The following is a 12,306-nucleotide window of genomic DNA, read 5'->3' as shown; positions in this document are numbered from 1 at the left end:
AAGGCAGAACCCACAAGGCACTGAACTAATTGTGCAATGCTTTATGTGGAAAAATGACTTCCTGATTCCTGCATTAGCTGCCAGTGCTTTGAAACATGATGTTTGAGTATCTACATGGTGTATTTACCTGCCATATAAAAGTATTAAGCTTATAAATATAATTTGTAATATTCACATTTATATATATATATATTTATATGTTCAGATTTAACTATAATATTCAATTTCTCTCATCACTTTTACACAATATTCTGCCTTTCATCAAGGGATTATTCTCATAGAATAGTTACGGTTGGAAAGGACCTTTAAGATCATCTAGTTCCAACCTCCCTGCCATGGACAGGAACTCCTCACACTAAACCAGGTCACCCAAGGCTGTGTCCAACCTGGCCTTCAACACTGCCAGGGATGGAGCGTTCACAACTTTAATTCATACACACTTCTAGATTTTTTTAATGTTTAAAATGTCCAAATGCCATCCACCTCCTCAGGGTGTTCATTTCTCTTGTGAATTCCTCGTTCTGAGAGATGCTGGGTAGTGCCCATGTAGCTGGAAAACTGCAATGAATTTCTAATACGCTGAGCTGTTTGAGCTTATTGAAATGCAAGCTGTAAGCAGATAGTGAAAATGGCTGTAAATCTCTAAGTTTGGGAACATTTACACAGCTTTATTGATCTGAGGCTTTATAAGCAATGTAGAGTATTTAATAGCATATTTGTCTCACAATAGATGTGGTTATATCAAGTTTACCCCAGAGTGTTTTGACATAATGTCAGGAAAATGGCTTTTGATGGAAACTCTGTTGATGAAAACTACCCTCAAAATGCATTTTCGTAGAGCAGGCTGAATAGCCAGTTCTATATCAAAAGTATATTTATGTTTGGGAGCCAGAGATGTTTCTCATGGGGGGAATATCTTGGAGCCTTGCAGTCAGGTAAACCCTGCTATCCTGCAGGAATTCAGGATTTGTCAGACATCTAAAGACCCTTGGACACATACATCCTGATAGGGTTTAGCACATGAGAATTTCTGAAAGGAGTGGAGTTTATACCACCAGAGGCCACAGGGGACCTCTGGAGGGGTTTTATTAAACCCCTGATTTTTATTCCTGTTAAAGACCACCTATACTTTTGCCTAGCTGGCAGACTAATAGTGCAGCTGGGTTGAACAAGTGTCGATTTAATTTCTACATGGTTGCAGTGTCACATTTTTGGAGGTGAGCAAAGGGACGGCTACAGGAAATGAAGTATACAAACGTGTCACAGAACAGATACGTCTCTGTTACGGGACACTACCCATGCTAATCTGTAGAAGTATACTTGAAAGTCCTGTTTGTTTAGGTTTACACCAAAACATGGTTTTGCCAAGTGCTTACAGCCAATGGAGAATCAGTTCCTGGGGTGTGCAGTACACTAGTGTGTGATGGCATTTCAAAGTCTGCCAGTGTATCAAAGGCTCATAGCATTGCAGAGAGCTTATTCTTTTAGGAAGAAGCTTATTCTTTTAGAAGATGTTGGAATAAACTCAGATGGGGAGTTTTTCTGTGCTGTCTTAGATAACAAGATTAAGAAAAAACCCCCCACAATTTAAATAAATCAGATGTTTTTGCCGAAGATTATGCTGTCATTTTCTCCAATTATTCTTGACATTTCACCCGTGCATATTGTGATCTGAGTTAATAATGGAAGAAACACCAGCTTTCGTTGCCTTGTTTATTCTTTGTTCTCAAGGAGATAAGCTGTTTATAAAGATAACATATTTGTTATTTAAATCACTTTTACTGAAGTTGTTTCCTTGTTTGAGTTTCTAAAAATATTGCAACAATTGTGATTCATCTTTGAGATGTCTGTTCAATTCACTATGATTTGTACTGGAATACTGGAATTCATTCCTAAATAGGCACAGGTGTTGATAGCTGTAACATGCTAGAATGAGTCAAAACCATTAAATGCTCAATAAAGGCAAGAGGAAAGAAAATGCACTGAAACCAGCTCTTTCAAAATGTGATAAATTGGCACTTTAGTTCACTACTAAATTAGTTATGTACTGAAGATGTGTCTGGAGCAACTACATGTTTTAAAACAGCTGAAAATGTTAGAACATAACTTCAATCACTTAATATTTTCCAGATCATAAACATTATTTTTAAAATTAGCAATACTGTTCAGCATATAATCAACTTTGGTTTCCAAGCTGTTCTGTAGTGCCCTGATGTAACATTTTCCTATACCATTATTAAGAAAACCCAAAAAAGGTTAATAGTCTACGAAAATTACTTGCTGGCTTTCTCATGTCACACAGAAATTTAATGCTAGAACAAGACATGAGAATTCTGACATTGCAAAAGTCAGTTAAAGCATTTCCTTTGTGCTTTTACCAGGAGCAGACATTTTATTACCTATTTCTTGCACAATGCACTCTGCAGGGAACATCTGAAGCTCCATCCTGACCTTGGGGTGTGTTTCTGATGGGAATGGAGTGCTGGCCAGCAAACAGGAAAGTGTTACAGTTAGTGATTCATGAGTGCCAGTGCCTTTCCCTTGGAGCATAGGCTTTTTGCCTTGTACCCTTCTGTCAAAAGAGTGTCACAGTCATAGTGGAGATGGTGGGATAAGACAGTTGGGTATCTACCAAAGGAGGCAGGCGGCCAGCATTCTTCCGAGGAGGTCTCAGGAGCTCTGCTTGGGAATCTGAACTGATACTGCCAAGGACAAGGCTTACAGTGTGCTAAGCATGCACCAGCCAGCTGGGACTGAATCAGCTCCTAGAGTTTTGCATAACCTTCAGGGAATTCTGCATTTATATTAACATGTCTTGCTGTTGAGGTTTAGATACGTATTTATAGGCATAAAAGTGGTTGTACTGCTAACATGCAGATACGCTGTAGTAACTCTGGCCAGGAATATTTGTCCTTAATATTTTAACTATGTTTTTCCTTAATATTTTGTGGTCTGTGCTTTTAGACATAAACAGCACAAGTTAGAAATCACCGACAAACGCTAATTCAGTTGCCGAAACTCCTCAGTGACAGCCAAACTGGTCTGAAGGCCGCTGCACTGGACACAGCCACGGGGCAGCACGGTACAAATCGCAGGCGGCAAACACGTAGTTTGGAGATCTGAGTGCGTGGATGCGGCAGTAAGGTGCTATAAAAGGCACCAATGTGGCATTTGGTGGGTCTGCCTCTGGAGTGCCATTTGTGACGGGTGGCCGGAGCGGCTGCGCGGCCCTTGGGCAAGCTCGGCCGGTTCCCCAGGGGCTCGCCCGCAGCCTGCGGCTCGGTTTAGAGGGTCAGAGGAAGGGAGGGAGAGGAGCCGAGAACCCCCCCTGGACCTGCTCGCTCAGCACCATTCGAAGCCGGCTCCTCTGAGCGACAGCGGCCGTTTCTCCGGCAGTGGCGGGACTCCATTTCCCAGCGCGCCCCGCGTCCCCGCCGCAAAGGCCGGGCCGGGAAGATGGCGGCGCCCATGTCGCCCTTGGTTACTGTGCGCTGTCTGCTGCGGGCTTCGGCGCAGCGCGCCGGCCGCCTGCTATCGGCGCCGGCCGCCGCCCTGCGGAGAGGTCAGTACCGCCGATGTCCCTGAGCCGCGCCCTGCCCTGCGCCCTTCTCTGCGCCCTTTCCTGCGCCCTTTCCTGCCTGCAGCCATGCGAAGGAGGGCGAGCGACAGGTTGCAGCGGCACCGCGTAGGGAGGATACCGTGGAGCGACCGCGGGAGCTGGTGCGTCCCTTCCCGCCGCGCCGCAGGTCTCCTCTCCTTCGGAGGGGTCCGGGCTGAGGGGTCGGGGACTGCCCGTGCCGTGTCGGACCGGGCCGGGCCGCGCACCGATCCCGCCACGCTGACATGACCTGACCGTGTCCTCATGTTCCCCCGCCTGGCAGGCCGGGGCGGCCTGTCCGCAGCCAGTTCCACAGGGACCCCGTGTGACCGGGCTGTGTGGCGGGGCTGGTGCCGGGAGTGAGCCCCGGGCCCCTGAGCGGAGGGAGATGCTCACTTGCCAGGTTAACGATGCCGCTGTCCCCCAGTAAATAGACCTGCAGTACGCCGCCTCGTTAAATGCCTTGTACTGCGGGTGCACCGGGAGCTTGGCGGGCGGCGAGTGCACTGGGGTCGGCCAGAGCTTTTACTGTGCTTAAGGGTGCTGAGGGACTTTGCTCTTAAAGATCCTCCAGTGTATAACAACAGCTGAGCTCTATCTGGCAGCCTTACTTTAACAGCTGGCACAATAGACAAATTTATGGGTAACTAGGTTTTGTTAACTTGTGGCTTAAGTTAGAAGCAGAGGTCTGTTTTCTTTAGTGAGAGCTATTCGTCCTCTGCCAGGCTGACAAATGTGTGAGAGTGCAGTTAGCGTCAGGTGGGTCCCAGAGGTCTGAAGGTCAGTCAGCAGGTCCAGGAGGATTTAAATGTAAATGTGGACATACATATATTACATTGCAATTGTACAGTATTTATTCATCCTTAGGAACATAGACAAGCACTACAGATAGTACTATAGTTGTACATGTTTTATCTGATACTAGTCTAACACTTTAAATCTACATAGGTTGTTTTTTTGTAACCAACGTATCACCATTTTAAAAAAGTTGTCAGAGCAAGTCAAGTGGCTTTAGGCAGTGCTTCAGCTTCCATGTTAAAGGGAAGATTGTCCTTACATGTGTTATTTGAGGACATCTGCAGGGGTGGGCAGCCATCACTGAATTGGTTTATAATCTTGGTTTTATCATCACTGATTTATAGTCCTTCTTTTTGCTTTCTACACTTCTGTATCTTCTTAGTTAAAAGACTTCGCAAGTAGTATTTGTGTAAAGTTGCAATTTCACTGGCAAACTTCTGCTTTCATTTGTACATCAGATTGTTAAGTGAGGTGTGCATTGAAATAGTGCAAGTAATCTTATTTCAGAGTAATGCCTAGTGTTTGTGAAAAGCTCTCAAGGCAGAATTCTGTCTGCTAAGTGGTAATAAACCAGATACAATTCCTGTATATTAATTAACATTGTCTTAGCAGAAGCTGTTCCAGCTTCTTGAGTGTGTCTGTCAGCAAAGGTGGTTGTTGGGTGACTTAGGGTTGTTAACTTTGGTGCAGTTGTAGCCTTCCTGAGTTTGGTTTAGATGCAGTTCTCAAACAACTATTAATGGGAAATATTTTTTATCTTTAAGAGAAACAGTAATTAACCATTACAGCAAAGTGTCATAGGAAATAGTTAATTCTCCATCTCTTATGTCTTCAGAATATATTTTCTTCAAAATATGCTGTAATCAAGCACAATTTTTGAGTGTGGTTCAGGGGTAATTAGATAAATTTAGCTTCCTTTATATTTAGAAAGGTCAGTGTTGTCTTCCAGCCTTAATCTCCATGAATGAAAACTATTTCTGATCATTCCTATGAGGGAGTGGTTTGGAGCATACATACAGCACAATGGTTAAAGGTGATACATTTTTTTCCCTATCAGTCACTTGAAGTGCTTGTTCCAACTTTGTTTCCTGAATTGATAACAACAGGTTTTCTTGTGCACTGTGTGTGAGTGACCCTCTAGTGAGGTGAGTATTGTAATCTGAAGAATGACTCTCCTTTTGCAATAAAAGGAGTTCAGTTCCATTTGTTTGGTCTTTGCTTCTCTAACTGCATATTATCTGTCTGTCATGGTTTTTCTTTTTCACCCCATTAAAGGTCTACAGTTCTAATCATGTGTTTAAAAGATGTTTAGTTTCAGGGCAGTAAGCGGTCCTACAGGATAAATTTGAATTCATCTATGGAAGTACAATACTTTGCCTCTCCCAGATTTGAATAGGCCTCTCAAATTTACATGAAGTCTTTTTGTGTTTCTTGAAAATTCACAGATTAATGAATGCAAAGGTATTGGTTTCTGCAGTCATAGAAGGATAGCAAGGATGAAATGCATGTCGGGGAAGCCCAGTTTCTTTTCCTAGGCCCTGAAGTAAAGGGAGACAAGGACTTGCTAGGATTTTTGTCTTGGAATTATCTTCTGACAGATTTTGGACATTACAGTTCAAAACCTTATATAATGAAACCCAACTATGAGGGGAAAAATAAGGGTTACCACGGTGAGTGCTGTTTATCTTGGTTACCATTCTGTGCTCTCAACCTCCTGGCTGTTGTCAAGATCAGTTTTTGATATGCCACAACCTAGCTTCTATTTCAGAGTATCTTCTTACATAAGTAACTCTAGTGCCTGCCTCAGCTGTGACTGTTGCTTTCATAAGTTGTGTCATTGAAACTCGCATGCCTTTTTCCTGTGTCATATCAGACATCAGTTCTAAGTGGCAGTAGGAAAACCAGATAACATACTGATTAGTTTTTCAATTTACTGCTCTTTTCTCGAGCAGAAGGTCTCTGACATTAAGAACACTTTTAATATTTTTATGTAGGTACTTACCTTTGCAGTGGTAAACTAATGCCAGTTTACTGAAGGTGACTGAAGTTCCCCATTGTAAATTAAATTTTTGTAATTTAGATTGGAATCTTCATTAGGTATTTATCCATCAAGATTTTTTTTTTTTTTTTTTTTTTGCTTTGGTGAGTTTTTCCCCTTGTATTTTTCTAAAGGAGGACTTTTTTGTGTGTATCACAGTGGGTCTTCATGGCAGCTTTGTCTGTGACCCTTGCATAGGTAAGCAGAAAGGCAAATACAAGCAGCTGATTTTATTATTTGAAATAAAGTGAGATTATCTGAAATATATATGTTTTAGGAACAGGAATTTAGGAAAAAGTTATAACCTGGTGGCAGCTTTTAAAGAAGTAGGGGGTGTCAGACTAAATGTGGTACCATCTAGCACTGTCCTGCACCATGAAGGTGGGAAAGATAGGTTATGGATAAATGCATGTCTGTAGCTTTACACTGTTTTGTAAGACTAGGTGGACAATGAATTGACACTGTGCTCTTCTATAGTCATATCTAGAACACTACATAGAGATAGAAGATGCTTTTGGCTATGTGTAACACGTAAAACATTTCAGAAGGTAGCTAATAAATCAAGTAACAGTTTAGATAATGAAACACCGAGTTACAGATCAGATAATGAAACAGGAAGATATAAATGAAACCCCATCTTTTGCAATATGGAAGTTTTGTACCAGCTCAAAAGTAATTTCATTTGCAGTTTACTTTCCTACTTTATATATGAGAATGCTGTGTGACCCAATGATAAAGGTATTACTACAATTAATTTGTTTTTCTTCTACCCCCTAAGCATGTTACCTGACCAGAGAGGAAAACTTGATCTTGCTTTGTTCCATAGGAGCTGCCTTTTGTTATGTTGTTATTTTGTTAAGCGCTTTATAAAAAAAGGAAAAAAGTGCTTGTACTTGTTCTGGTATTTTTGAGTGTTTAGAAGTTGTATGGACTGACTCATGAACTTCTGGATTTGCCTTTTGCTCCTTTTTAAAGACAAGGATTGCTTCCTTTTCCTCGTGTTCTGGAACCTCACCTGCTTTCAGTGAGGCCTCTGAGAAAGCTGTTAGAGGCCGTTATGTTGCTTAGGAAACTTGCCTAAAGCATTTAGGGATGAATTTCCTTAGATCTCACAATGTTCAAAATATCTAACTATGTAGCCTATGATACGTGTTTTTCCTACTTAAATCTATTGCTTTTATCATTGCTACAAATTGTGTTACAGTTGTTGACAGTGGAAGCAAGGAAGGTATTAAGCAGCTTTTTACTGATGTAGCAAGTCTTCTCTGTAATCCTGTATATTCTTTCCTTTTATTTCATTTTATGTCCAGCAATTCTGGTTTGGTTTTTTTTTGTTGTGTTTTTTGTTTTTTTTTGTTTTTTTTTTTTTTTTTTTGTTTGTTTGTTTGTTTGTTTTTTTTTTGTTTGGTTTGGTTTGGTTTTTTTTGTTTTTTTTTTCTTTGCAAACAGAATTCCTCCTTGGGCAGAAATTATCTTCTAGGCAGAAGATAATACCAGCAGAGCAGGCTGTGGCATTGCAGGGCTTCACAGCTATTGCCTTGCTTAGTGTGCTCTTTGACTCTTTCATTTCAGCTTTCTTACAGAATTCCTGTTTGCTCTCCTGTTTGCAGGCTTCTAAATACTTTCTGTGTAGTTTAGCCCACCTCTGTTTAATGGATTAATCTGTTCAGAGAAATGTACTTTGAAATTTTTTAATGGTTTTGTCCCAGTTTGACGAAACAAAACAAAAAGAAAAAAGATCAAAACTTCTTTTGCAACTTCTCATACAAATCTTACCAACGCTCCAGCTGGACTTTTTAGTGTATGTGCTTATTAATAATAAAAATAAATGTTAAAACATACTATTAGTGGTGTTTACTGCTGAAGTTAGAAGTTGGTTTACTGAAAAACAAGGGGTAATGTGCTTTAGTGGTTGTATAAGTAAGTAACGTATATACATCTTTACATTAACTGTTAAGAATGTATGTTGTTTATGAATACAGAAGGGTGCTTTTCAAAACATCTCTATGAGTTGCCTTCTTTTCATTTTACAGCATACACAGCTGAGGCAGATGAGAAGACAGTCTCTGGTACTCCTGCAGATGCTAATGCCAGAGCTTTATTGGTTTGCAGTGGACCTTTAGAACATTATGACTTTCTGATTAAGCAAAAAGAGCTGAAGAATGATGAGCATCAAAGAAAAGTTGTGCAGCACCTGCAGAAGTTGCACGAGAGCCTTAAAGGCTACAGCATCAGTTCAAAAAATCTTCTGTCAAAGGTGAGGTTTATAATGATAATTTTTTATTTATTTATATTTTCTCATAAGAATATGATTGAAATACAGAAATTTCTGTAATTAACATGGATCTTATTTTTGCAGCTGAGTTTTTACAGTTAGCTCATTCTTCATGTTTGGATCTCTGTTCTTTCCTTTTTTGGTTTGTAAAATTCCAGTGGCACTCTAGAAGTAACCCCATTAAATATGACTCCCATCATATTATGGAAATAATTGTATAAGAAAATCTGATATGGATTCGGTTATGTCCACTGCCTGCCTTTCCAAAAATGTCATTTTACTGCAGGAGAGAGGGGCCTAGACTGCGTATAACACATACGTATTTTGGTTACATGTACTGAATGCTAATGTTTTCTGTTCTAACAGATCTTCCACAAATGAAATTAGCCAGCAAAGTCTAAATAATTTAGCTTTGCAAAACATCATAACATCAATCAGACAATCTGTATTTTCCAGTGTTGTTAGTCTCTAGGTGAGGTAAGGGAAGAAGAAGAGGTGTGATCTGCACCCTAGTTGTGGTTTTGGGAACATCACAGCTCCTTTTCAATGGATTAGCAGAAATTCAGACATACCTGTTTTGCTCAGTGCCTTAGCAACTCTAGTGCCTTAGCATTAGTCATGGTGATATGCTGCTGTTGCATCTCTGTAACTTTCCCCTGAAGCTGTTGATGAAATGTTTTCCAGAGCCTCTGTAGCAGTATTTTTCATGTCTTGTTCTCATGCCTGTATTCTGAGACTGTTGCTGTTGTGGCCTTGCAGCTGCGAATATTGATAGCATTGTTATGACAGGTTCTCATGGGAAGCACCTAGAACTGGTGTGAGAATCAGCCTTCAGCTTTCCTTGCCTCTTGTTTTGTAGATTTGAGTTTAAATCCCAGAAGACCAAACACAGTGCTCAGCAAAGCAGATAAGACATTTAATTACTTGGTAAATTTTATTCAATTATAGATGTGCACAGAAGCTGAATAACCTGTGAATATGCTTCATTTGCACCTTAGTAACACTCCAGTCAGCATAAATATTTTATGACAAACATTGTGAGGGGAAACAAGAACAGGGTGTTTGACTGAGTATAATAAAAGTATAGCGCTGGGAAAAAAGCATGGCCAAATATTCATTGCCATCATCATCTTTACTTTCCCTGTCTGCACTGGAGAGATGCCCTCCTATCCCTAAGAGAAGGATGTTCAGAAGCTGTCATTACTCTTCCCAGTCCACCACTGGGTGTTTTCCTTTTTCTTTCTCTGTTTCTCTTGCCCCACTTTTGTTTTTATTTTTTATCAGGAGTAATTTTCACATTTACAGTCAACGTATGCTGTCAGCTGCAGGCCTTGCTTATAAATATCCATGTCAGCCTTTCTCAGCATCCATTATGCAACACACCTGAGGGGCATAAATCTAAATAACTCTACTGAACTTGTTACCTACCCATACATTTCCTGTTACAACCCCAAATTATCCTATACCTAGCACAGATACTGTATTCTGTTTGCATGGCAAACCTAAATGATGAAGCATGAGATCACGAAAGCCAGAGCTACAGGGCTCAAGTGCCTCTAAATGGCGGTACTCTGTCTATTTACATAAATGCTGTCCTCTGCCCTTTATGCTATATTATAATATATAATCTTGGCTTCAAGGCGTGAAAAAAAAGAAGTGGAGAAAAGAACACTGGTATGAGAAAAAGCATTATCTTTCGGGCATACTGCCAGACTTTTACTCATTTTCATTCTTCAGAAAAAAAAGTTATGATGAAGGTGCTGGTGTTTCTATCAAAGGCTAGAGCATTTTGATCTTTTCTAGTAAATTGTTTTGGACATATAGATATTCTGTTCTAAGAGTGCTGTCTTTGAGAATAGTTTTGAGAGCTGACTTGCGTTAACTGGAGTGCCCTGAATCATTATAGTTGTTAGAGCAGTTGTCTAGTAATAGCTTTGTAGATAAAGCATTATGTAGGTTTTTTATTTACTGTTTCTTTGATTGCAAAGCATGAATAGGGAGGAAAGTCTCTATTGCAGAGAACAAATACTAATCGTATTCTATTTAGGAAATTGTGATGCTACTTTGTCCCTGTATAACAGAGCTAATCACAGTAAAGCTAGACTGACACTTTGTTAAGGGGAGAAGTCAAATGCCATTTTTTAGGTTGAGAATATGTTTTTCCCTAGTTTCTTTAAAGTGCTCCTCTCTTTCCTGAGAGTGGTGCTCTTATTTAACATTGCTTCAATTCCATGCTTTATTTTTAAACCAGCTTTTAAAAATTGCTGCATACCTGGGAACTAATGCCATACTTACTGAGAAGCGGCTGTAGAACTACTTGCTATTGAGATAAGTGTTACTGCATTTTGAGATTTTTCTGTTACAAATTGATATCTCTGTATAAACCTTAAGAAGACTGATAACCAGGTTGAGCACTATAGTGCTGTGCCACGTATCAAAACCCCAGAAAAGGAGGAGAGCAATGAGATTTGTGTAAATCTTTTAAAGCCTGCTAGTTTGTGTTATTAAATCAAATTGTGATTAATGATGGAGGAGAAGTTGCAACAACTTTTTCTCTTCTGCTGTCTTTTAGGAATTTATTTGCTTGTTCAAACAGAGTCCCTCTTGGTGTGAAATGAAGCCAAATAAATATCATTTAAATTCTAGTGCAGGCCAAGTTTTGCTTCAGCAAAGTTGTAATCAACGTCTTTAATGAAAGTTTTTCCCAGAATCAGTCACAGCTTTGACTAGGTACTTGGTAAAATCATAGGCCTCTAGCACTGTACCAGCTCAAGACAGTGGCATCATGTTTATCATATATCTGTATCTATCAAGTTTTCTAAGTAAGCAAAATGTATGTTTTTCTGTGGTAGACTTTCAGGGTAGGGATGCTGCTGCAGGCTTGGTTTAGTTTTGGAGATTAGAGCTAAAGGCTTTTTGTGCCAAGAAGAGGTGGTGGGCAGTGCTCTCTGGAACTGGCCTGGGTTGAACAGGATTTGTGTAGGCTTTTGAGCAGAAGGAGTTCCTGTAATTAGCAAAGCATCTCCAGGAAGTACTAATGATAAAAGGGTGCAGGTAAATCCTGTATTAGTGAATAGTGTTGTCACTCTCCTCCCATGAAGGTGCGCTACTTTGAAACTCTGAATACACTAGGAAGTAGACGATAAACCTTATGCTATAGATGTTCAATTGTTTTTATGATAAAATGATTGACATTGGTTTTGCTTAGTGTTTTGTACTTAAGGAGTTTTAACAGCTGTAAATTAAACTGATGTAAATTACTTAAGGACTTTTTGGAAATAAGTCGAACACTTTAATAAGTTACACATAGTAATTTGTAGATTGACTTTTTGCTTTTTCAGCAAAATAGTGGTGCTTGGCATTTCAGGCATGTTATTTTTCCTGGCTCTGCCACTGAGAAGAATGTGGTTGAGAAGTTGTAGTGAAGAAAAGGGGAAAGAAAGAGGGAGAAAAGCCTCTTCTGTAGTCTGATATTCCTTATTTTATTGCCTGATTTCTTTCATGATACATTTGCAGAAGCCTCTTCCTAAGTAATAGTTATTCCAGAAATAAAACCTTCTGAACTATGACAAGAATGGTCTGCTTTGGTTTTAGTTC

At 40.0% G+C, this 12,306-nt stretch overlaps 1 protein-coding gene across 2 annotated transcripts in view; it reads left to right on the top strand.

The window, feature by feature from the left end:
* The first annotated feature begins 3,455 nt into the window (after nucleotides 1-3,455).
* AFG1L (AFG1 like ATPase) overlaps nucleotides 3,456-12,306 on the top strand; it is a 58,590-nt gene continuing 49,739 nt past the window's right edge. The window contains exons 1-2 of one of the 2 annotated variants that reach the window (XM_080615210.1): nucleotides 3,456-3,562; nucleotides 8,468-8,691. In XM_080615210.1, coding sequence (XP_080471336.1) covers nucleotides 3,457-3,562; nucleotides 8,468-8,691 — 330 coding nt within the window. In that variant the 5' untranslated portion in view covers nucleotide 3,456. Of the gene's footprint in view, nucleotides 3,563-5,797; nucleotides 6,067-8,467; nucleotides 8,692-12,306 lie in introns of those variants that run through there. The other variant, XM_080615209.1, reaches the window with a different exon arrangement.

This window comes from Psittacula echo (genome assembly GCF_963264785.1).
Source record: "Psittacula echo genome assembly, chromosome: 4".
Taxonomy (NCBI): Eukaryota; Metazoa; Chordata; class Aves; order Psittaciformes; family Psittacidae; genus Psittacula; species Psittacula echo.
Note: the sequence above shows the minus strand (reverse complement) of the source record. Positions and strands in the feature narration are given on the sequence as shown.